This window comes from Bubalus bubalis, chromosome 2 (genome assembly GCF_019923935.1).
Source record: "Bubalus bubalis isolate 160015118507 breed Murrah chromosome 2, NDDB_SH_1, whole genome shotgun sequence".
Lineage (NCBI taxonomy): Eukaryota > Metazoa > Chordata > Mammalia > Artiodactyla > Bovidae > Bubalus > Bubalus bubalis.
The window spans coordinates 24,471,243-24,495,520 of record NC_059158.1 but is presented as its reverse complement, the minus strand read 5'-3'; the positions used below and the strand labels follow the sequence as shown (position 1 = coordinate 24,495,520).

General features: G+C 51.6%; 2 protein-coding genes and 1 long non-coding RNA gene across 6 annotated transcripts; all 3 read left to right on the top strand.

Annotated features, from left to right (window-relative positions):
• The first annotated feature begins 68 nt into the window (after nucleotides 1–68).
• On the top strand, nucleotides 69–11,686 carry CCHCR1 (coiled-coil alpha-helical rod protein 1). Of its 4 annotated transcripts, none has more exons than XM_044938332.2 (19): nucleotides 195–214; nucleotides 549–941; nucleotides 1,239–1,305; nucleotides 1,384–1,597; nucleotides 3,074–3,377; nucleotides 5,695–5,858; nucleotides 5,974–6,109; nucleotides 6,296–6,406; nucleotides 6,598–6,747; nucleotides 7,227–7,337; nucleotides 7,422–7,528; nucleotides 8,831–8,943; nucleotides 9,115–9,160; nucleotides 9,320–9,456; nucleotides 9,590–9,778; nucleotides 9,874–9,975; nucleotides 10,808–10,959; nucleotides 11,068–11,239; nucleotides 11,442–11,686. In XM_044938332.2, the coding sequence occupies exons 2-19, from the start codon at nucleotides 636–638 to the stop codon at nucleotides 11,549–11,551; spliced, it is 2,691 nt and encodes an 896-aa protein (XP_044794267.2). In that variant the 5' UTR covers nucleotides 195–214; nucleotides 549–635; the 3' UTR covers nucleotides 11,552–11,686. The 4 variants fall into 4 exon arrangements, with proteins under 4 accessions (XP_006052364.3, XP_006052365.3, XP_044794267.2 ...); XM_025296514.3 differs by having other exon boundaries at nucleotides 198–214; nucleotides 11,110–11,239; XM_006052302.4 differs by lacking the exon at nucleotides 549–941 and having other exon boundaries at nucleotides 69–214; nucleotides 1,173–1,305.
• Nucleotides 11,687–13,646: 1,960 nt separating this feature from the next.
• Nucleotides 13,647–15,157, top strand: PSORS1C2 (psoriasis susceptibility 1 candidate 2). Its single transcript, XM_006052304.4, has 2 exons — nucleotides 13,647–13,798; nucleotides 14,425–15,157. The coding sequence occupies exons 1-2, from the start codon at nucleotides 13,747–13,749 to the stop codon at nucleotides 14,778–14,780; spliced, it is 408 nt and encodes a 135-aa protein (XP_006052366.3). The 5' UTR covers nucleotides 13,647–13,746; the 3' UTR covers nucleotides 14,781–15,157.
• A 7,186-nt stretch (nucleotides 15,158–22,343) lies between these two features.
• Nucleotides 22,344–23,540, top strand: LOC123332274. Its single transcript, XR_006549130.2, has 2 exons — nucleotides 22,344–22,425; nucleotides 23,042–23,540. It is a non-coding gene; the product is annotated as an uncharacterized LOC123332274 (long non-coding RNA).
• Nucleotides 23,541–24,278: the final 738 nt, after the last annotated feature.

Sequence of the window (24,278 nt, the reverse complement as noted above, 5' to 3'; positions counted from 1 at the left end):
GGCGCGGATTTGCCCCTGACGCCTTAATTGGGCCTGGCTTTAGACACTACTGCGCCTGCGTGCGCCTTTTCCCCGCCTCCGTGGTAACCCTACAGGCTTTAGAGCGTCCCGCCAACCTGCCCGCTTTGCGCAGGCGCGGTCAGGGACCCAAGCGGCGACCGGGAGCTAGGTGTAGGGGGTGTGGCCAAAGGGCTGTGGGGGTCTCTAGCGCTGGGTAAGGGGCGTTCGGGAAGAGTCAGTTGGGGGCGGGAAGGGGCTGAGAGGGGGTGGGCGGAGGGGTGTAAGGGCAGGGTAAAGGAACAAATGAGGTGGTCAGAACAGCCTTAGAGCTCAGCGTCCAGCAGGGCGAAGACTCAGGAGGATCTGGGGGAGAGGAGGGAGGGAGTGTAGGCTACTGAGACATGAGAGGGTGAGGGGCCAGCATAATTCCTTCAGGATAAAAGCAAATAGTGATGTAGGGAGGAGTAGGGATCCCAGATTGGGAGGAAAAATAGATGAATTCGGGTGGGAGGGTGGGGAGATCTTAACAAGCCCTCTCTCTGCTCTAGGACTCTGGAGAGGCAGGTGGGAGGCAGGAATGGAAGCTGAAGGGACGATAGAGAGAAAATGAGTGGAAAGTTGCTGGCACGGTTTGGATGAGATGTCGAAAACTAGCTGGCTTTTCTGCTAAGGAGTCTAGGCTGCCTGGATTCCCCCAGGGGTTCTGGGGAGGTATCCTGTGCTACATGTGGCCACATTCATCAGGGGCCAGGCCTTGGGCCAGCGCTTTGATAGGGAAGGACCCTGGAGTCATGGCTTGGTGGTGTCTGGATGGGCTTCCCCAAGGTCTTGGTGAGCCATGGAGAGAACTCTGGAGACTGGGCTCACAGCCCCTGCATCGCATACCTCAATTGTCACCTTCATTCAGGAACTGCAGAGACCATAGAAACTTAAGGAGGAGGGTAAAGGCACTATCCAGAATTCTAAAAGTATGAGTAAAACTTCACAGCCCCTCAGCCTGTCTCAGTAAATTCTCTCCATCTCATGGCTGTTGCCATAGTCTGTCAGGAACCAGACTGAGACAAGCAAGGGATCTTGGGGTACTTCCTGCTTCTTTTGGGAAATAGGATAAGAAAAGCTACGAGTCGGATGGACCTGGCTGTTATTTAAGGATTATGACTTTGTTATTGTAGGGGCTCTCTCTTTGGAAGAAGGCCTGAAAATTGAATTGGAGTGTCCTTGTTTCTCCTATTGTTCAGGGGGTCATAGATGGCTGTACACCGACTCTAGAGACTTCAAATAATGTGGAGATGTTTCGACCTTCAGGTCAGTGGGATCTGGCATGGGGACTGGTGATTGTGTCTCCCTGGAGAACTGAGTACCTTTGTCCTTATGATTCTTTAGGTTCCACTGGGCTGATTCCCCCATCCCACTTCCAAGTTCGGCCCCTTCCAACACTGCCAAGAATGGCTCCCACATGGGTCTCAGACACTCCCCTGGTCCAGCGCCCAACCCATCAAGATGTCTTAGAGAGGCGGCCAGACAACCAGAGACCTCAAGTGACCATGTGGGAACAGGAAGTTTCTGGCAAGGGGCAGGAACCAGAGTGGAGAGGCAGGTACGATCTAATGTAACTGTTCTCTTGGACTTGCTTGCCAGTGAACCTTCTTCACTGTAATAGAGTCCTTACCCTATTTCAACCCTTAGTTCCACAATTTGTTCATTTTTTCTAGAAGCAATTGTTGGTGTCTACAATGCATAAATAATAGCAGTGTGCTAGATGCTAGGGACAAAGATAACAAAAATAAATAAGAGATCCTGATATCAAAGAATTTTAAATCCTAAGGGAAGAAATTGGTTGACCCGTAGCTGATTGTACTAAGCGTAGTATAAGGCAGGCTGAAGAAGTGTGGGCTGGTATACAGACTGGGTGCTGTAGTAGTATGAGTTCATCTGGTGGAGCTGGCCATGCTCTCTGTCAGTGTGTTGTCTATGAAAATTCTTATTCTTGATGTTTCGTGTGAGTCTTTTCCCAAATGTACTGGGCCATCTTTCTGCCATTTTGTTCTTGAGTAGGATTGCAGTTGGGTCTACCTTGGACCCTGTCAAAGGGAAAGAAGCAGGATATGAAGGGGGAGTGTGAAAGCGTCAGGGGATGGAGACTCTCTGTGGCTTGTTTGGCTACCCTCTAGGGGTCCTTTGTCCAGTCACTTAATTTCTGTAAGCTACAGATCCTGTGGGAGAAGGCAATGGCACCCCACTCCAGTACTGTTGCCCGGAAAATCCCATGGATGGAGGAGCCTGGTAGGCTGCAGTCCATGGGGTCGCACAGAGTCAGACACGACTGAAGCGACTTAGCAGCAGCACAGATCCTGTAAAAAAAAGTGTTGGGGAGTCCAGTGGTTAGGATTCCAAGCTTTCACTGAGAAGGACATGGGTTCAGTCCCTGCTTTGGGAACTAAGATCCCACAAGCTGCACGGCACAGCCAAAAAAAAAAATTTTTTAAGTGCTTTTGTTCTGGGCCTCAGTGAGGGAACTGTATCAAGAGTCATCTTATAAGCTGGTTTCAGCTCTCTAGAGGTTGGGACTTTGTGATTTATTGAGGTGCTGCCATCTCAGACTTCTCATACAGGATATCTAACAGTTAAATAATCTTAACTGGCGCCTGGCCTTGCCATACTGACACTGGAAACCATCACCTCTCTTTGTACCTCCATCAAACTTTTCCCTGCCCTTAAGTCAGAATTCAGCAGTCTCAGTGTCCTTCAGACTTCTCCAATTCAGAATGCGTAGCCTAATGATGTGCACGTGTCTGTCAGTATACACATCTGTCTGTATATTGCCTTCGAGAGAGGTTATGGTCCATGGACTCAGCTAGCTTTTCAGGCCCTGTGGACCCAGATATGCTTAGTAGGGCTGCCTTGAATGATGATGGTGACAGAATGCAGAGATGCCCATGGCCCAGCTTCGTTCCCTGCCATCTCTCCACATAAGAGCAGAGGAATCCTCTCCTCTTCTCCTGTCTCCATTTATGCCTTGGCCGCTCTCACCACCAGACTAACCTGTCTCACCTATGCTAACTTGTCTCTGAAGGTGCACGGAACTGGCAGGGTCACAGGCCCTGAGCCAGCAGGCTGAGCTGATCTCTCGGCAGCTGCGAGAGCTGCGGCGGCTGGAGGAAGAGGTCCGGGTGCTACAGGAGACCTCGCTGCAGCAGAAGCTGAAGCTGGAGGCTCAGGCCGTGGAGCTGGAGGCACTGGCACGGGCGGAGAAGGCTGGCCGCGCTGAGGCTGAGGGCCTGCGTGCCGCCCTGGCTGGGGCAGAGGTTGTCCGGAAGAACCTGGAAGAAGGGAGCCAGCGGGAGCTGGAGGAGGTTCAGAGGCTGCACCAAGAACAGGTGAATGTGGGTGTGGGGAAGGCTCAGCTGCCCAGTAGGGGGCTGGGCGGGAGCTCCCCAGCAAAGAGCAGGCTTTGCCAAAAAGAGTGATGAGGTGTTTGGTGAAGGTAAAAAAATACAGGTGACCTGGAAAGAGGGAGAACTTGGGTGTGTTGGTCTTATTCAGATTGCCCTTTTCCAGACTCAGGTGACGTCCCATCACCTGAAACCCTGCTTCCTCTTCCAGGGGGAAGTAGTTTGTCTTCCTACTTTACTCCAGGTACCCAGTTCATCTGGGAGCATTGGGAAGGGGAGTGAGGGGTGTGGGAGGGGTCCTGAGGTGGACTGGGAAGGGGAGATTATTCAGTCAGCAGGCATATATCCGTGCTCCCTCTTTGCCATTCCTGAGACAAGAGCTGGGACACTGGGGTGAGCAAATCAGTCAACTCCCTGTCCTCGTGGGTGGAGCTGACAACCCAGTGGAAGACACACACATTCAGTGCCTTATTTAACTACAATTAAATAACTGTGATCGGGAGAAGTACCATGAAGGAGAACAAAGAAGCCCCACTGGTCTAGGGGCTGGGGAAGGCCACCCAACCAGTCGAAGTGTTCGGAAATGGAACCATAAAGATACTGAAAGAAAATGAGGGTGAATTCCTTTGTGACTTGGGAATGGAAAAGACTTTCTATCTGTGAATCAATCCAGAGCCATTAAAGAAAAGATTGATATATATTGACTTTATAATACCAAACTTAGGAATGACAAAGTAGAATCAGAGGGTAAATCATGGGCTTCCCTGGTGGCTCAGCTGGTAAAGAATCCGCCTGGAATGCGAGAGACCTGGGGTTGATCCCTGGGTTGGGAAGATCCCCTGGAGAAGGAAATGGCAACCCACTCCAGTATTCTTGCCTGGGAAATCCCATGGGCAGAGGAACCTGAGGCTACAGTCCATGGGGTCACAAAGCATCAGACACGACTTAGCAACTAAACAACAACAAAAGGGTGAATGATAAGCTGGGGGAGAATATTTCCAGTTCATACGACAATAAAAAGTTAATATCCCTACTATGTAATGTGTGCCTAGAAACCAATAAAGGAAAGACAGCAATCCAGTCGAAAATGGACAGAAGAGGTCATTCAAAAGAAAACTCTTTTCAGTTCATGAAAGATAATTAATGATAAGCAGTCGACATTTGTGTTAAATCAGAGTTGGCTGGTGGGTAGGCCTGGGGGGAGGCGATGGGGCTGGTGCATGTAGATGTACATGGGAGGGGGCCAGAGAGGCTTGAGCACAAGCGACAAGACGGCCTCTGGGGCTGTGCTGGAGGGTGAGGCCTTGGGCCTGTTCAACTTTATAGTTTACCTTAAGAGCAGTGGGCAACCACTGAAAGGTTTCAAGGAGGAAATGACATAATCAGATTTGTATTTTATATGTAGAAGTTTTGTGATTCATGTCCAAAAAGCTCACAGTGACTGTAGTACGGAGATAGGGCTAGAGGCAGGCAGGCCGGAAGTGAGGGCAGCCACTTCCACTCCTTCACCCGCCACAGCATGACTCCTTCAGTGTATCTGATACCTTTACCACTGCTGGAGGTGCTGTGAGAAAGAGACAAGCTCCCTGCCTTCCTGGGGCTTCCTTCCGGATGGCAGGAAGTAGATAGTAAGCAGGTGCAGAAGCAGGATCATTTTGTAATGATAAGTGCAGGTAGGGCATGAACAGATGACAGGACTGGGTGGTGGTGGGTGGGGAGTAGCGGCCCTGGGAGGCAATATCATGGAGATCTGAGGAGCTGGGGGAAGCAGGCCTCTGGGTAGACTCTGAGGTGGGAAGGAGCAGACTTTTGGGGCAGGGGGCGGATGATGAGAGAGCACTGTGGCTGCAGCAGAGTGGGCAGTGGAGAGACAGGATGTGAGCTCAGAGGCCAAGAGCTGGCAGAGGCTGAGGCCTGACACAGGCATCACAGACCCAGGGAAGAAGCTGGTCTGAACACTGTGGGAAGCCACTGGAGGATTCTAAGACCGGTCAGGAGACTGTTGCCATTGTCCAGGCCAGAGATGAGGTAGTTTACCTCAGGCTGGTGGCCCTGGATATGGAGAGAAGTGACGGTGTTCTGAGGGGAGGCCTGACAGGAACTGCTGACGGACTGGAGGGTGATGGGAAGTGAAGCGCCAAGGATGGTCTCTATTTTGCTGTGTGCAGTTAGATGATTTCTCGGGTGATTGTCCAGGGTCACAGGAAGTGGGAGTAAAGGCCAATGATGAAGCAGGGGGTGGATTTGGAAAGCCCAGGTGTGGGCCAGCTGGCCCCTGCTGAGTCCTCTCTTCTTTCTGCAGCTCTCCTCCTTGACCCAGGCTCACCAGGAGGCCCTTTCCAGTTTGACCAGCAAAGCTGGGGGCCTGGAGAAGTCTCTGAATAATCTGGAAACCCGGAGGTCAGGGGAAACCAAGGAGCTGGCTGCGGCCCAGAGGGAGGCCGAGCTGCTGCGGAAGCAGCTGAGGTGAGTTCCGGAGGGTGGGCGACTGCAAGAGGACCTGGCAATTGGTGGGTTGGTGGGAAAAGTGGGTCTCCAGGGTGGCCCCCTGATGGCTCCTCTGCTCCCACCCCAACCCTAGCAAGACCCAAGAGGACTTGGAGGCTCAGGTGACCTTAGTTGAGAACCTGAGGAGGTATGTGGGGGAGCAGGTCCCTCCAGAGGTCCGCAGCCAGGCATGGGAATCAGAGCGACAGGAGCTTCTAGAAACTGTCCAGGTAAGAGAGTGCCCGGCCTGGGATGAAACACGGGGGCTCACATCCTGGGCAAGGGCCCCTGGAGAAGAACACAGTCCTCAGGAGAAAAGGCAGTGCCATTGAGGGGTGCACAGGTTGGGCGCCCACCTGAGGGCCACTGGCAGACCTGACGGAGGTGGCTACCCTCTGTCCCCACCCCACCCGCAGCACCTGCAGGAGGACCGGGACAGCTTGCACACCACCACCGAGCTGCTGCAGGTGCGTGTGCAGAGCCTCACACACATCCTCTGCATGCAGGAGGAGGAGCTGGCCCGGAAGGTAGGCCCCTGGCCCAGGCCCCTCGGCCCCTGTGCACGGGAGGGGTTGGTGTGCCACTCCCAGAACCTGCTGACATCTTTCTTCCCCTGAACACCTCTCCTTGCTGTGGCTCCTGATGCCAGGGCAAGATAGGAGAAACCTTCCTCTGGTCCCCCAGGAGCCCCCATTCTCCCTGCTTCCTCCATCTGCAGGTTCAGCCTTCAGACTGCCTGGAGCCTGAGTTCACCAAGAAGTGCCAGTCCCTGTTGAAGCGCTGGCGGGAGAAGGTGTTTGCCCTCATGGTGCAGCTGAAGGCCCAGGAGCTGGAGCACAGAGAATGCGTGGAGCGACTGAAGGGACAGGTTGCCCGGAGCCCACTTCCTCCAGTGCTCTCCCCCAGCTCCCTGCTCCTTGCGGAAGGGATGGCGTTTATTCACCAGATATTTGGGTGGCTCCCCTGTGCTGGCTGCATAGCCCTGAGCAAAGGTCCACAAAGACCTGCTCTCGTGAGGCTTACACTTTGTGAGGTGGGCCGACCTTAGGTAGGGTGGTCGGGGACGGCCTCTTCCAGGAGGTGACAATGTTCAAGGACCGGTGGGTGGCATGGGCCGTGGCTTATGGGTCCTTATGGGCAGGTCACAGGGCAGTTCCTCAAGGTGTGGGCACATGGAGCATGCTTCTGGAAGGAAACCCGGACTCAGACTCCATTCTCAAGAACTGGGCTTCTTGTCTGTCAGCGTGGCCTTTCAGAGACCTCTGCACCTGCCCCTGCCTTCCCAATGCTTCCCCCACCCCCACCTTACAGCTTTCTGCTCTGGACCTGCCTCCTCTCCTTCCCCAGGTGGCAGAGCTCCAGGAAAGAGTGGAAACCCAGTGCCAGGAGCAGGCCATCCTGCAGCGCTCCCTGCAGGACAAAGCTGCCGAGGTGGAGGTGGAGCGGATGGGCGCCAAGGTCAGCGTCTGAGATGGGCAGAGGCTGAGGGATGGTAGGGAGACCCCAGGCATGGGACCCCTTTCTTTACCTCACCCTTCCTAGGCCCTGCAGATGGAGCTGAGCCGCACTCAGGAGGCCCGGCGCCGGAGGAAGCAGCAGGTGGCCCCAGCGGAGGAGCAGCTGAGGCTTGTGGCCAATGCTGTCAGCAGGTATCTGGGGTGGAGGGTGGGTGGAATAGCATTCCTGCTTCCCCAGCTTCCTGGGCATCTTGAGGTTTAAGAGCCTCAGGCAAGCGGGGCTGGAAGGCTGGTCGTCTGGAAGAAGCAGGGCTGGATGTATCTGGCCCTGTAAAGTCTGTGTTTGTTTTTATGGGGCACCCCCTCCCCCCACCCCACCACCTTGCCACATTCTCACCAGGGTCACTTGTTAGGACTCCTACCTACTGCATGTTTGGCTGAGATGAGGTTAACTTCCTCCTGCAGTTAATAACAGCTTGAGCTAAACAGAGCACCTAGTAGGAGATGTAAGAGATGCGGGTTTGATCCCTGGATCGTGAAGATCCCCTGGAGGAGGGCATGGCAACCCACTCCAGTATTCTTGCCTGGAGAATTCCTTGGACAGAGGAGCCCGATGGGCTACAGTGCATGGGGTTGCAAAGAGTCAGACACGACTGAAGTGACTTAGTATAGCACAGGAGGGTCTCCACCTTCAGAACTGCCCAAAGATGGGGAGTATAGACACTTGATCTTTCTTTCTTTCTTTAAAATTTTGCAGGCATGCCCTGTTGAGTTGGAAAAAAATTTAACCTATTTTTTTCTTTTAAAGTTGAAGACCCACAGGCATACCTTGTTTTATTGTATTTGCTTTATCATTGGCAGATATTGCATTTTTTACAAGCTGAAGGTTTGTGGCACCTCTGCATCAAGCAAGTCTATTGGCACTATTTTTCCCCATCAGTGTTCTTTTCAAATTAATGCTGTCTTTAAATGTTTAGTTGTTTTTTAAGACATAGTGCTGTTGCACACTTAGTGGACTACAGTGTGGCATAAACATAACTTTTATAAGCACTGGGAAACCAGAAAATCTATTCGACTTTTGCTTTGCGGTACTGCTTTGCCGTATTTACTTTGTTGCAGTGGTCTCGAACTAAACCCACGGTATATCCAAGGTCTGCCTCTACTTGCTTACTAGATATTCCATCTGTTAATAAAGCGTATGCCAGTTTCCTTTTTAATCAGTTGCAAGCCTGTCTCTCATACCAACTTCCTAGGTGTTTCCTTCACAGCTTTTGTTGTAGAACCTTTAGAAACTAGACTGCTGAGAAGCGCAGGTTTCTTTGCATAGGTAACAACCCTTCCTCGGCTTTGGATGTCGGCTTCAGCTTCTCTTCCCCTTGGGCTGATCCCCCTTCCCTACTTTCTCCATGTATGTAGCAGCACAGGATAGAGGGGGTCCAGTCCTTTTGGAAATGAGGTGGGGTTGAGGATTTGGTGACTTCGTGTCCTCTCCAGCTTTCAGACCTGGCTCCAGGGCACCGTGGCCGAGGTGGAGCGCGCTGCAGCCCGGCTGCCCAGCCTCAGCAGCCGAGTCAGCTACGCCGTCCGCAAGGTCCACACCATTCGGGGTGGGTAGGGCGACTGCCAGCCGCGCCCTGCCCCTGCCCCTGCCCCACCAGCTCTCTCATCCTACACCTACCCTCCTGCCTCCTCCTCCCCGGTCCGAGCATCTCCTTACGCCCCTGTTTCCCCTCCCCTCTGCAAACGCACCTCTCACACTCTCTGCCTTTTCTCCCCAGGCCTGATGGCTCGAAAAGTGGCCCTTGCTCAGCTGCGCCAGGAGAGGTGAAGTCCGGGCCACTTTAGATTTACTGGGGGGCAGGAGTGGGGCTTTAGGGTGTTGGTTGCTGGGACCTGAAAAACACGAGGATAGAGGAAGGATAAGGGCTTGGGGGTCAGGCAGCTGGGTGATTTCCCCCATCTCTGTTTCCCTTCCTGTCTCAGCTGCCCGCCACCCCCACCAACCACAGACATGAGCCTCGAGTTGGAGCAGCTGCGGGAGGAGCGGAACCGTCTGGATGCAGAACTGCAGCTGAGTGCCCACATCATCCAGCAGGAGGTGGGCCGGGCCCGGGAGCAAGGTACGCCTGGTGCTTGCAAGTCAGCGAGCACGAGCCGGGGGCCAGAGTCAGGGGGCCTTGGGGAGAAAGAGGAGGAGGGAAGAGCTGGGGTCTAGGGCAGGGAGGAACCTGAGTGGGCACTTCCTCTTCCTAGGGGAGGCGGAGCGGCAGAAGCTGAGTGAGGTGGCCCAGCAGCTGGAACAGGAGCTGCAGCGCACGCAGGAGTCCCTGGCCAGTCTGGGGCTACAGTTGGAGGCAGCTCGCCAGGGCCAGCAGGAGAGCACGGCAGAGGCTGCCAGCCTCCGGAAGGAGCTGACCCAGCAGCAGGAGATCTACGGGCAAGGTGTGCAGGAGCGGACAGGGGCAGTCCCGGGGTCGGGAGCGGTGGGAACCATGAGCCCAGGCTCCCCTGACACGCTGTGTGCACCTCCACCCCAGCACTGCAGGAGAAGGTGGCCGAAGTGGAAGGTCGGCTGCGGGAACAGCTCTCAGAATCAGAGAGGAGACTGAACGAGGCTCGTAGGGAACACACCAAGGCTGGTGAGAGTGGCTGGGAGGCACGTGGGCTTCCAAGAAGGAGGAGGTGTTGAGGCATGAGATTATTGTCAAAACTATTTTGAAAGCTTTTTCTCTTTGAAGTGTGCAAGTCATGAAGTTATCAAGGAAGATGAATTCTCAAGTGGTAAACACACCTATATAGCCAGTGCCCAGATCAAACAATAGCACTTGACCAGCCCCAGATCCCCCCAGCTCCTCCCAGTCACCCCCCAGTCACAGAGGCAACATGACATACCGATTACCCCCAATTATTATTGGGAAGAATTTCAAACACTTAGCCAAGTTAAAAGAATCATGTGATGGATACTCATCTACCTTCTCCCGTTAGAGCAGCAGTTCATAACCTTTGATCACATTTCCTGTCTATCTGTATATTTACACATACTGATATATATATACATTTTGGGGGGCAGTTATTGAGAGTAAGCTGCAAACAACCTGACTATTCAGCTGCATCTCCCACAAGGAGAATATTTTCATACGTAACCTCAATACCATGGTCACACCTCAAGAAAATGAACTTGAATTGCACAAAATCTGATATCCAGTCCCTATTCAGATTTCCCCTCCTGTCGTCCAGGAAGCTTCAGGAATGGGGGAGGTACTTTGGGTTCATAGATTCACAAGATTCTAGAGCATCAGCCACCCCTTCGTCTGTACAGAAGAGACTGAATAACACAAAGCATCCATGGCTCCCTGAGTCACAGAGCTGGGGACCCCATGTGCCCCCCATCCTTCTAGGCTTGTGTTCTCAGTGCTTCGCAGCCTCTAGGCTGCCAACACCCATCCCCTCTGTTACCTGGCTTTCCTGCAGTGGTCTCCCTACGCCAGATCCAGCGCAAAGCCACCCGGGAAAAGGAGCGGAACCAGGAGCTCCGGCGCCTGCAGGATGAGGCCCGGAAGGAGGAGGGGCAGCGGCTGACCCAGCGCCTGAAGGAGCTGGAGAGGGACAAGAACCTCATGCTGGTAGGAGGCGGAGAGACTGGGCCCTTGTGGGCTGGTTGGGGAGCAGAGCTGTGGAGAGGGGAGGGGGCCCTGCCTGGGCTCGGTGGCATTTAACCCTCTCCTTCCCAGGCCACCTTGCAGCAGGAGGGTCTCCTCTCCCGTTACAAGCAGCAGCGACTGTTGGCAGTTCTTCCTTCCCCGTCGGATAAGGGTGTACCTGCGGAGCCCAGCCCAAAGCCCTCAGAGTCGTCAGCACCCACACCCCCAGCAGCGGCCCTCTGCACCAAGGAGTCCATCAAAGGTAAGGGACGGAGGGCAGGGGGACCCTGGGAACCTTTCCTCCAGGCACTCTGCAGGGCTTGAGCGTTGTTCTCTGTGACCCTGGAGGCCCACAGCCTGCCTTGGGCCAAGAGCTTTCTCCCTTATAAGTCTCCCACATCTGGTAGCAGCGCTGTTCCTCTGGCACTGTGACTGACACCCTTGACCACCTCCCATCCCTCCAGGATCCCTTTCTGTCTTGCTCGACGATCTGCAGGGCCTGAGTGAGGCCATTTCCAAAGAGGAAGCCATTTGTGAAGGGGACAGCCAGACCTCCTCTTCAGTCTGCCTCTGACCATCTGTGAGGACCAGGAGGATGAGGATGGAAGGGGAATGGGTCGGGAAGGGGACTTCCTCCAGCCGCCCTTGGGGATACCTGCCGCCAAGATGTCATGAATTCTCCCGTGGCTCAATAAAGATGACAACAGTAGGAGTCATGGTTTGGTCAATTCTCTGGAATATAAGGAAGTTTTCTCCCCGTAGCCTGTCTTGTCCGGGAAATGTGAGAACCAGCCCCTCATACAGCTCTTCCTCTAGATGGTTCCTTTTTCAAAACCCCTTTCCTAGGTGCCCAGGAGGTTTTTGGAGAAGCTCCAGGTTTTGTTTTATTCTTAACTTTCATTTTAAAACTACCTCTGGAAAATGGTCAGGGCAAGGGCATGAGGCAGATAGAACATTCACGTGCTCAGCAGGACTCACAGAGCCAGGCAGCATCCTGCCTTGGGGGGCCACTGGTGGGTTTGGTTAATGGGTGGGTCCCTGCTCCCGAGACACTTACCTTCTGGTGGGAGAGAAAGACGACGGGCGGGTACCTACATGAACAAACGAATGTTTCAAACAAGTGCTGTGAAGAGGAAAAAATGACAGTGACATGATAGAAACTAGCTGTGTGGGGAGGGGTGGCTTTAGATGAGGGACAGGCAGGGCTTCTCTCAGGAGGAATGTGCTGCTGAGGCCGGAGTGCGGTAAGGAGCGGGCTGTGCGGCCACCTGGGAGAAGCACCAGGACGGACAGGTCCTGAGGCTGTGGGGAGCCAAGGGAGGGTGCCGCAGGGAGAGGCCAGGCCTGGTGGAGCTTGGGTTTTACTTTAAGTCAATAAAAAGCCCTTGGAGGGACATTCCTGGTGGTCCAGTGGCTAAGACTCCACGCTCCCAAAGCAGGGGGCCCAGGTTCGATCCCTGGTCAGGGAGCTAGATTTCTACATGCCACAACTAAAGATCCTGTATGCCACAACTCAGACCTGGTCCAGCCAAATTAAAGTAAATAAATAAATAGATAGCCCTTGGAGTACTTTTTAAACTGAGAACAGCCGCACAATTTGATTTACATATTTAAGAGACCCATCAACTGGCTGTGGAGGACGGGTTTGGGGGCACGGGATGAGGAAAGAGAGGGATGAAGTCTTTGAAAACTTGAGCCGCAGGGGACAGTGGTAATCCTGGCCACTGGGGAGCAGACCAGGTTGTGGAGGAAGTGAGTTCGGTTTTGGACATGTGCTTCTGAGTGGCTCGTGAGATCCTCACAGGAGTCCTTGCTGCAGAAAAGTTCAAGGGACATCTCGGAGCGACTCAGACCAAACAGACTGACGTCTGAAGGATGAGGGGAGAGAAGGGGGGCGCAGAGAGTTCCCACCAAGGACCAGGGGAAGGGCGGTGAAGATGCTAGAGGGAGGCGGAAGAGGCTGAGGTGCCAGGGGGAGCTGAGGCAGCTGCTTCCAGAGCCTCTGGGTGTGACTGACTGGAACCAGCCCTGGCATGGGGAGAAGGAATCAGGATGTCTTGTACTTCCTCCTTCACCTGCAGTCAGCCCAGGTGGCTCCTGGATGAAATTCCTCATGTGTCACTACTTGGGAGGCCCTGTTCGTGCCTGGAGAAGGTGTATGCTGGGGAGTGCAGATTCTAGGAAGAACTGAGCCCCAAGAGAGGGTTCACCCTGGGGCGGGTGGAGGAGGCTCGATGTACCAGCTGAGATGGCCCTGGCTGTGTCCCAGGTGTTTGAGAGAGCACCCCCGCCCATCCTCTGCCTCCTTGTCCCCCCAGTTGCCCGCCCTCTGCCCTGCATCCTGCCTCTCAGCCCCTGTAATTACACTGCTTCCCCACGCATGCTTGCTCCCATTCCTTGGCTTCCCGGGACCTGGAGGGATGAGAGGTAGAAGTCCCTGTTATTAGGGTTCACTGCAGGGTGTGTACGAAGGGGGACATGAAAACAAGGGTGGGGTGACCAAGGTCTAGGTCATCGATAAAGCCTGGGTGGCTGGGTCCCGAGCTGGGGGACTAAAATGAGGGACGCCACCGTCAGTGGTTACACATCAGCCATGGCCTTCCAGACGGGTTTGACCAGTCCGGTTTGGATGCAGTTCCTTGTGTGACAGGGCCGGCCCCTCCCCAGAGATCAGCCTCTGCTCTCCCTCCTCCCCTATAAAGCCTCTTAGGGTTCCCAGGCTCCCAGACTCAGCTGACCCCTGACTTTGGGGGCCAGGAGATAGTCAAGATGCTCAACTGGAAACTCCTGGGGATCTTGGTCCTTTGCCTGTTTGCTGGAGGTGAGCTGGGAACAGAAACCCAGAGTGTGATTTGGGGTAATGGAGGACAGTCAGGATGAGGCGAGGCTGAGATGGATGTGTAAGGAAAGGGAGATTCTAGGAGATCCTGGGAGATGCATGTGAGGGGATGGAGGTGATGTGAGTAGGTTCATTTTAGTACAGAATAGACTTTGCTGGTTTGGCTTTAGCTCCATGTGGTGATTTGGATCAGCATTCAGGTGTGCAGGCAAGTGTTCATCAGAGCTGGGGTCTCTGTTAAGGGGGAGAAGGTCATTGTAGAGATGGGATCTGGGTGCCACATGGGGCCAGGGTGTAGACAGCTTTGGGACCTCAGACATGTATAGGGGTCCTCCCAGTGGGGTGTCCCAAACAGGGTTGGATGGAGCTTATGTGGGGGAAGGGAGCTCATGTGTTTAAAGTTGGTCCAGTCAGTAGTTCAGGACAGGGTTTCATGTCATTTTAAGATTGTGTTAGTATTCTGCGAATGCGTGGAGAGTTACTTTTGAGTTCTGTTTGTGAGATCAGCTCAGGCTGTGGTCCATCGCAGAGAGGCGATGCTCCTTGGGTCCTACCTGCTGGGAGAGGGGGTCCCTCACAACCTCTTACCTTCCTCCTTCCTTCTACAGGCATCTCAGGCAGTGGAGACCAGCCTTCCCCCTCATCCAGAGAGATCTCAGAGGAGGAGGGCCCTCCACCATTGCCTCAGGGCCCCCCAATCCCTGGTGACCCCTGGCCAGGGGCACCCCCGCTCTTTGAGGATCCTCCACCTCCAGGCCCCAATCGTCCCTGGAGAGACCTGCCTGATTCTGGAGTCTGGCCTCCTGAACCCCCCAGAACTGATCCCCCTCAACCTCCTCGGCCTGACGACCCCTGGCCCGCAGGACCCCAGCCTCCAGAAAACCCCTGGCCACCTGCCCCTGAGGTGGACCACGGATCTCACGAGGAGCCAGACCTTGACCCACCCAAGGAGGAGTACAGATAACGGGCCCCCAGAGGCATCCTGGACTTCTGCTCTCAAACCCATCTCTACCCTTCTGATTCCCCTTGAATTCTCCCCAATTTAGCTTAACTCCTTAATTCCTTTCCTCATTCCTTCAGTTTTATTCTGAAGATTTTGTGCATATTTTCTGTCCCCTCTTGAGATCGGGATTTAAGCCCCATTTTCCCTCTCCTTTTTTCTCTGACAGCAGAACATCCCTACCTCCACCTCCCAGCTCCTCTTCCCCACCCCTGGAACGCAGAGGCAGGGCCGGCGGCACTATGTTCTCTCTACTGCCACCTGGTGGCCAACCACTGGGAACTGTCAGGAGCCGATGGTGCTTCTATGAAATGGAAAAATAAAATACCACGATTTCTTAATTCTGACTCTAGGCTGCTTCTTTGCCAATGAGCAGGTCTTTGAATGTTCAGATGCACTTGCCACAGCCACAAACCTACAGAGATCTGGAAGTCATCTGAGTTCCTGTCTTGCCCATATGCATAAGGATGGGGATTCAGCAGGAGGAAGGTTAGAAATGCAACTATCAAGAGATACAAGGAAATTCAGACCCATTCTGATATCCCTATTTTGGAGAATGAGAAACCAAGTTAAGTCTCTAGTTGACGGTTTGCCTACTCTGAGTGAACATGATAACTCTCCATGGGCTTTCATGGGCGACCAGATTTTAAGGGGGATCAATTTCCACGAACACATGTGTTCCTTCCTAAAATGAATCTTCTTGAGAACTGTGTTTTCCACCTGCCTCTATTAACTGTTCTCCCACTAGAAAGAAGAAGGTTGAGCTCTCTCACCTACTGTGAAGTAGACCACAGTGCTCTTTCTGGAGCTGGTAAATGAAGTCAATGGAAAACAAGAATCAGCCCTTTCCATCTCATTAAGAGATGTGTTTTCAGTAAAATTTACTTTTTTGTTTAATCACTGTCAATATTTGTTCAGTTCAGTTCAGTTGCTGAGTCGTGTCTGACTCTCTGCAACCCCATGGACTGCAGCAAGCCAACTCCCAGAGCTTGCTCAAACTCATGTCCACTGAATCGATGATGCCATCCAGCCATCTCATCCTCTGCTGTCCCCTTTTCCTCCTGCCTTCAGTCTTTCCCAGCATCAGGGTCTTTTCCAATGAGTCAGTTCTTTGCATCATGTAGCCAAAGTACCAGAGTTTCAGCTTCAGCACCAGTCCTTCCAGTGAATATTCAGGACTGATTTCCTTTAGGATTGACTGGTTTGATCTCCTTGCTGTCCAAGGGACTCTCAAGAGTCTTCTCCAACACCACAGTTCAAAAGCATCAATTCTTTGGCACTCAGTTTTCTTTACAGTCCAACTCTCACATCCATACAGACTACTGGAAAAACCATGGCTTTGACTAGACGGACCTTTGTCAGCAGAGTAATGTCTCTGCTTTTTAATATGCTGTCTAGGTTGGTCATAGCTTTTCTTCCAAGGAGGAAGAGTCTTTTAATTTCATAAAAATTGTTGAGTTTTGATCCATTGCATCTTTTAATAATTGTAATTTTAAATCCAGGACAGAGTAATTGTTTTCAATACTTACAGTCTTATGGTCACACAAAGTAAATTTAAATTTATGTACATATTTTTGTTAGAGATATACAATAAAAGACTTTCCAAAAACACACTAAAATACAAAAAATGTGATGCAATGGAGAAAAAAATATTTCATTAGGATAAAACTATAGGGGAAATGAAATGGAAAGAGGAACTAAAATGAAAAACAAATGAGGTAAATTCTGCTAATGGATTTTTTCACTTATTAAAAGGATGTTAATGAACATGAAAGGGCTATGTGTTATATTCCATGAACTAGATTTAAAAGAGTAATATGGCTTTCTAAATATATAAATATTTACAATTCCCCAGAAAGTGTGCCCTTTCAAGTATTTAAACTTAAGATTAAAAATGTTAGTTGTTGACTTTAAAATGTGTAAAGGGTACATAGTTTCCCCAAATTCTTTCAGAGTGTATTTGAGCAGGAAAGCTGGAAGGGGTGGGGCCTAGAGATCCCAAAGGCCTAGGGTCAGTCAAGTGGCTGGCTGGGTGGGATTGAAGAGGGGCTAAAAGAAATGAGGGTTCCCTGACTTTAAAACCTACCCCTTAGGACTCAGTTTGCTTATGTGATAATTCCCATCAAAACCTACATGTGATTGGTTCGAAAAACAAAACAGAAACAACAAAAGACCATCTAAATTGAGAGTTTGGAAATAGTCTTAAAACTGGTAAGAACAGTAGAGGTTGAGTGTGTAATTTAATAAGCTTCAAAGTAGACTAGATTCAACCCATTCAATCATTACCTCATACTCTCAATATATCCTCCAATGTTAGGTGCCACAGGGTAATACAATGAATAAAAATATACAGTTCCCACTCTCAGGAAGCCAAAATTAGGTCAGGGGAGACAGAATCTACATGCAAAGTTAAATAACAATGTCACAGACTGTAAGGGTGCATTAACTTCATAATTACATGAGTAAGCATCATAGTAAAAAGCCTTGGCAGTAAACGCCATGAGTTCAGAAGAGAGTCGCCCTGGAGCAGCTGGAGTAGTCAGGGGAGGCTTCCAGGAGGAGGCCCCGAGCGGGGCGCGGCAGGAAGGCCTGGTGCCAGAAGGGACGACCCGCCAGGAAGGGGCGGACGCGAGTTGCAGGCGCAGGAGCAGGCGCGGAAGCTCGGGCCTCGCAGCCCCACGCCCACTCGCTCCGGGACCCGCCCTGAGCCTCCGCCGGTGTGCGTGCTGTTTCCGCGGCCTGGAATAGTCCTCCTCTCCCCCACCCAGGTGCGTTTATCTTCCGCGACGCCTCTCCCGCGCTGCTCCCCACCCTCACCAGCTAAGTTATGCGGTGCAGGTGTGCCTGGAACGGATCTCGGAGCGGGGCGGGGGGGGGCAGTGTTTATTGCCAGCTCCCCTCCCCTCCCAGGCTCTGAGACCCTTGGGCAGAGACTGTTCCGCGCATTTCTTCTCGGCCCATTTTGGTGCCTACTGCAGTGCACTGGCAGTAGCCTACCTATGCCTGGAAACCTTTCTCCCCGGCATCGTTCGCTCTCCCACCCCGCAGCCCTTAATGGATGACAGACAAACAGGAGTATCAGTACTCTAGTCTGCTGAGCCCAGGTTGCCCTGCGTCAGACTTCACTCGGTTCCACGCAGTTGCTTGGCCTTCTTCCCTTCCTGGTCCCACTTTCCCCCTCCCTTTCCCTCCTCCCCACCCTTATAACTTTGCTTTTTTTTTTTTTTTTTTTTTTGGCTAAGCAGCCAGTCCTGTGGGATCTTATTTCCCCCACCTAGGATGGAACCTAGCAAGGGGATCCAACCAGTCCACCCTAAAGGAATCAGTCCTGAATATTCATTGGAAGGACTGATGCTGAAGCTGAAACTCCAATACTCTGGCCGCCTGATGCGAAGAACCGACTCATTGGAAAAGACCCTGATGCTGGGAAAGATTGAGGGCAGGAGGCGAAGGGGATGACAGAGGATGAGATGGTTGGATGGCATCACCGACTTGATGGACATGAGTTTGAGCAAGCTGCGGGAGTTGGTGATGGACAGGGAGGCCTGGCATGCTGCAGTCCATGGGGTTGCAAAGAGTTGAACCTGTGCCCCTTACAGTGAAAGCAGGGAGTCTTAACTACTGGACCGCCAGGAAGTCCCCATAACTGTTCAATAAATCCCTTTTACATGAATTTTTGTTTTAGGATTTGCTTCTGGGACATCCCACCTGAGACACTAAGGTTTGCTACAAATCCTTGCAGCTACTTTTTACTGCGCATGTGCCGTAGGGGCACTGTTGCCCGAGGCTACAGATTAAGCTCTCACTTAATTTGCACAATAACCCTATTGTTATCACCGTTTCTCAGAAGAGGCCCAGAGAGGTACAGTGACTCATGTAAGGTCACACCTGGGGGGGGAGGGGGCGGGTTGGGGGAAATGGCAAAACTGGGATCTGAACTGAGGTCTGTCCTGATTTTAACTACATTATCCCATCTCTTTAGTCATCTAACTCCCTGGGACTGCATGAACACTTAATATATTGTATTAGTCAGAGTTCTCCACAGAAACAAAACCAATAGAATACACATGTTAAGTGAAAGTCGCTCAGCTGCATCCGACTCTTTGTGACCCCATGGACTGTAGCCTGCCAGGTTCCTCTGTCTATGGAATTCTGCAGGCCAGAATACTGGAGTGGATTGCCATTTCCTTCTCCAGAGGATCTTCCTGACACAGGGATCTTCCCTGGGGGATTGAACTCAGGTCTCCTGCAACATGGAGATTTACTATAGGAATTGTCTCTTCGGATTATGAAGGCTGAGAATGCCCATGATCTGCCGTCTGCAAGCTGGAGAACCAGGAGCGCCAGTGGACCAATTTAATCCCAGTCTGAAGGCCTGAGAACCAGGGGAGCCAATGGTTCCAGTATGAGTGCAGAGGCCCAAGAATCAAGGGGTTGATGGGGGTAAATCCCAGTCTGAGTCCAAAAACCAAGAACCAGATGCCTGAGGGCAGGAGAAGATGGGAGTCCTGCTCAGAGAGCAGAGTTGCCCTTCCTCCTCCTTTTTGTTCTATTCTGCCCTTAGATGGATGCCCACCCACACTGATGAGAGCAATCTTCTTTACTCAGTCTACTGACTCAAATGCTAATGTCTTCCAGAAACACCCTCACAGACACACCTGAAGTGTAAGGTTTCATCAGGTCTCTGGGCATTCTTTAGCCCAGTCAAAAAAATTTTTTTTCAAATATATTGATTTAGCTGCCGGGTCTTAGCTGCACTCCATGTGGGACCTAGTTCCCTGACCAGGGATCGAACCTGGAGCTCCTGCATTGGGAGTGCAGAGTCTTTAGCCACTGGACCACTGAGGAAGTCCCCTGGCCTAGGCAAACTGACACATAAAATTATATCATCAACATACATGTTTTATGAATGGCTGAATTCACTAGTGAGTGGAGAGTAGATGAAAATGGTGAGTGTGTGTGTGTGTATGTATATATATATAATTTTTTCTTCCTGGCTGGCTGCACCATGCGGCTTATGGGATCTCAGTTCCTCAACTGGGAATTGAGCCCAGCTGAAGCAGTGAAAGCTCAGAATCCTAACCACTAGGCAACCAGGGAACTGCCAGAGTGAAGGGTTTATAGCCTGGAGAGGAGGGCGAAGTTGTGGGACAGGTAGGTTGAGGGGCACTAGCGATGGTAGCAGTGCCCGGCTCAGGAGCTCATATCTGAAAGCCTTTCTCCTCGGATAGATCTGTGTTCTTTGTAGGGAGGTGCACATACCTGGCTGGTGTATGGTGGCAGGGAGGCATGGAATGGAAGGGAAGAAGGAAGTCTGGACCCCTCAAACTGACTCTCAGCAACTTCCCAAGCCAGTGTACTGAAGTTCGTTGGGAATGGAAAGAGAAAAACATTCTTAAAACAGAAAGTGAGTGGAAAAACCGAGTCCCTGGAAAGGATCTCAGGCTCTTTGCATCATTTGCACATGTTGGTTTCCATGTCTTTCTCACCTCGTTAAGTGCGAGCTTGAGGGCAAGGGTTGCGTCTGGTCTGTCTTTGTATGCCTTACTTTTCTTCTAGTACTTGGCCCACGAGGTGTTCAATTCAGCAAATTATTAGCCCATTTCACAGATGAGGAAACTGCTGCTGACAGAGGTAGCTCACCTTCCAAAACAACACACGTGCAAAAGTCAACCCTGGATGTAGGCTCCAAACCAACTCTTCCTAATTTGACCCAACAGGTGGATGAGTGGGAGAATGAAGGGAAAGCAAGAAGGAATTGGGGATTGTAATTCCTGTTACTAGGCAGCAGATATTGTCACCTAAGAATGCTGTGTTTATTAGCTGGGAGGAGGCCTGAGTGGGACTGGATGGTATGGAATATTAACACAGGGGAACCCATTGTGCCAGTTTATCCATTCAAATTAGACAATGCTGATTCTTCCCCACCTGCCTTGGCTGACCTCACCTAGGAGTGAATGCAGTGGGGACACTATTACATCTTATGTCAACATGGAGTCATAGAATGAAATAATAGAATAGGATCAGAAAATCAGAGAACAATGGCTCAGTACCTTGGACATGGCAAGTAGTCAGTAAATGCTTAGCCAATGAGAGAAAAGAAACTAGAACTAGTATCATGATATAATCTAATTATAGAAGTTGAGTTACCTTGAGAAAGCATTGGGTGCAGCCCTCAGCCTTTGGGCAGACAAATGATGTGTTTGGACTAGACAGGAGAAATGGCTGTGTGCGCTTCTTTGAAGATCTCTAGGCCTGGAAATGCCAAACCATTCATTTGTTTATCCATTTGTCCATATCAGATCAGTTCAGTCACTGAGCTGTGTCTGAGTCTTTGCAACCCCATGAACCACAGCATGCCAGGCCTCCCTGTCCATCACCAACTCCCGGAGTCCACCCAAACCCATGTCCATCAAGTCGGTGATGCCATCTAGCCATCTCATCCTCTGTCGTCCCCTTCTCCTCCTGCCCTCAATCTTTCCCAGCATCAGGGTCTTTTCCAATGAGTCATATAGTGGTTATTTATTGAGCATGTACTGTGTGAGGTGCTAGGTGATGGTGAGAATCCCGTTTCAGTCCTCCCTGCCTTCAAGGAGCTCTGCATCTCAAGAGGAAACTACGGTGTAAATCATGACAATAAAATGTGATGAAAGTTAAATGAATAAGGTACGAGCCCAGGAGGGAAGTCCTAACTCCTCTGCCAATTTCATGTTTCACTCATTTGATTGATGACTTGTTTTGGTGTAGTTCTCCAGGTAGCTCAGTGTAAAGAATCCACCTGCCAATGCAGGAGACACAGAAGACGTGGGTTCGATCCCTGAGTTGGGAAGATCCCCTGGAGGAGGAAATGGCAACCAGCTCCAGTATTCTTGCCTGGAGAATCCCCATGGACAGAGGAGCCTGGTGGGCCACAGTCCCCAGGGCCGCAAAGAGTTGGTCACAACTAAGCACATTCCTCCTCCTCCTAAGCTTTCTTGCTGTACATTTTATCCCTCTAGTCTTTAATTAAATGCCCACCAGGCGTCTGGTTCAAATAACTTGTTAGAAAGAAAGAAAGTGAGGGCGCTTAGTCATGTCCGACTCTTTGTGACCCCATGAACTGTAGCCTACCAGGCTCCTGTGTCCATGGGATTTTCCAGGCAAGAGTACTGGAGTGGGTTGTCATTTCCTTCTCCAACCCAGGGATCGGACCCAGGTCTCCCACATGGCAATAACTTGTTGAATTAAACCAAATCCACCTCCAAAGGTTTTTCCAGCTAATATCCTTCTCTTTTATGGCATAACCTCAACTCCTGTGGTGGAGGTAAAACAGGATAGTGTAGTGGTGAGAGCATTGTGTTGTGATCTGATTCGTTGTTCCTATTCTGCCATTTGATCTCTGCGTGGCACTTGGATGCAACTTTAGGGGATTTCTTTAGTAATCTGTAAATTTCTGCGCAAGGCTGAGAGCCTCAATTCCTCCTTTGTGGTGTTCCACAATCTGCCACTGGAGGGCAGCATAGAGACTCCTCCAAGGTGTTTCCCTCCAGAGTCTTCCTTGCTCTTCCTTGAACATCAACCACTGCCCCCGCCTCTGTCCGGCCCCACTAATGCCCTCTTAGTCGCCAAGGTGAGTCCTTTAAGGTGAGTCAGGCACATGAGGTTAAATGAGGTAGGCACGGGGGCCCTCAGGAAAATTCAGGCCAGGATGCTTGCCCTAGGGGTCCACACCTTCATTATCTATTTCTCTCATTATGAACTGAGTTTCCTCCATGAGCCAGGCGGTGCTCTGGAGCTGTGGAAACAGTGGTGAATCAGAAAGGAGGGTCCTGCCCTCACGAGGCTTACTTTCTAGTGGGGGAAGTGAACAATGAGCAGATCATACAGGATGTATGTGATAGGAAATCATGTCCTGAGAAGAGCTATGGAGAAAATGAAGGCAGAGGAAGCACATAGAGAATGATGGGCCTTGAGTGTGGGGATGGAGATGCGGGAGTACAATTTTAAATAAAAAAGAGAGGGCTTCTGAGGAGGTGGCAGGCCACAAAGGACCGAATGAAATGAGAAGACACTGCCAGGTCATGTAAATATCCGGGGAGAAGAGGAAAAACTAGCTTGGTGCTAAGTATAGGCTACAGCATCAGGATTCCAGGTAAAGTCCCCAGCTTCTGGTAGTAGCCATCATCTTAATACCCTGAGCTTGTGTCTGCAGCTGCAAAGGATAAACAATAAACTTTGTCTCCTAGGAGCATGCAGAGAATTAAGATAAATCCGGCACGTGCAGATGTTGGTGACGAGCTGATTGTTACACGCCATCAGGGAGGAGTCAGTGTCCTTTTCTGGTTCTAGTCCTGGTGCCCCAAGAACAGAGCTGGACACGAGATGCCAGCCTCTCCAATGGGATTCCGTGTTTCCTGCTGTGCTAACCTGCATGCGCGGGTGATACTTCAGGCTCCAGAGGCACACTGTGGGGGAAGAGATGCTCCCTGCCTGGGAGGAGCTCCAAGTGTGAGAGACTGAGACCAGTGGGAAGGAGGAGGGAAGAGCGGCCGCTGCAGATCCCACCCTGGAAACTCCGAGGGCCACATCCTGCCTAGACATCCCTCTGACACAATCCTTCAGCTTCACCCGAATACACACTCAGGTTGCTCCGAGGTCCCCTCTCTCACCCTCTCCTGCTGGATCCGGAGGGAGCTGGGTCTCTAATTCTGGGTGACCAATAACAATAAAATGCATGAATGGCAACAGTGGAAAGAATGACTATTTAATAGCTGAGCGTAATGAGTGGACGATGAGCCCTGGTTTCCCTAGCGCTTGCTCCACAGAACAGAGAAGAGGAAAAATATTGTTGTTACTCCGAGAGCTAATCACAGCCTCCACATTCACCTCCTCACAAGACAGGAGGGCCAGTGGCCAAATCAGATGTGGCTTAAACAGAGCTGTGAAGTCTTGGACTCAAGGAGCATGACCATCACTCAGCTGACTCCCTGATTCATGCAGGAGGGCAGGAGGAGGAAGGGGAAAGAATGGGGCTGGGGGGGACAGATATCCTGGTGGGCAGAGCACCCACCTGCCAAGTTCTTCTGTGGGATTCACTGGCTGAAGTCCTGGCTCTGACCCCAGCCCTCACTCCCATGTCCCTGCTCTGGTACCCGAGTCTCTTGAAGAGTGGAGCTGCCAGGAGGGTGAGAACAGGGCCGAGAGGAGCAAAAGGGGATGCCGACGTGCTAACCAGGCCAAGTTCCAGATCGGTCTTAATGGAGAGAGTGATGGACCAGGTTGCCAAGGGGAGAAGGGAGGGTGTGGCTGAGTAGGGACCACACCGTGGAATATATATATATATATGTATACAATATTTATTTATTTGGCTGCATCTGATCTTAGTTGTGGCATGCGAACTCTTAGTTACTGCATGTGGGATCTAGTTTCCTGACCAGAGATCGAATCTGGTCCCCTTGCATTGGGAGCAAGCAGTCTTAGCCA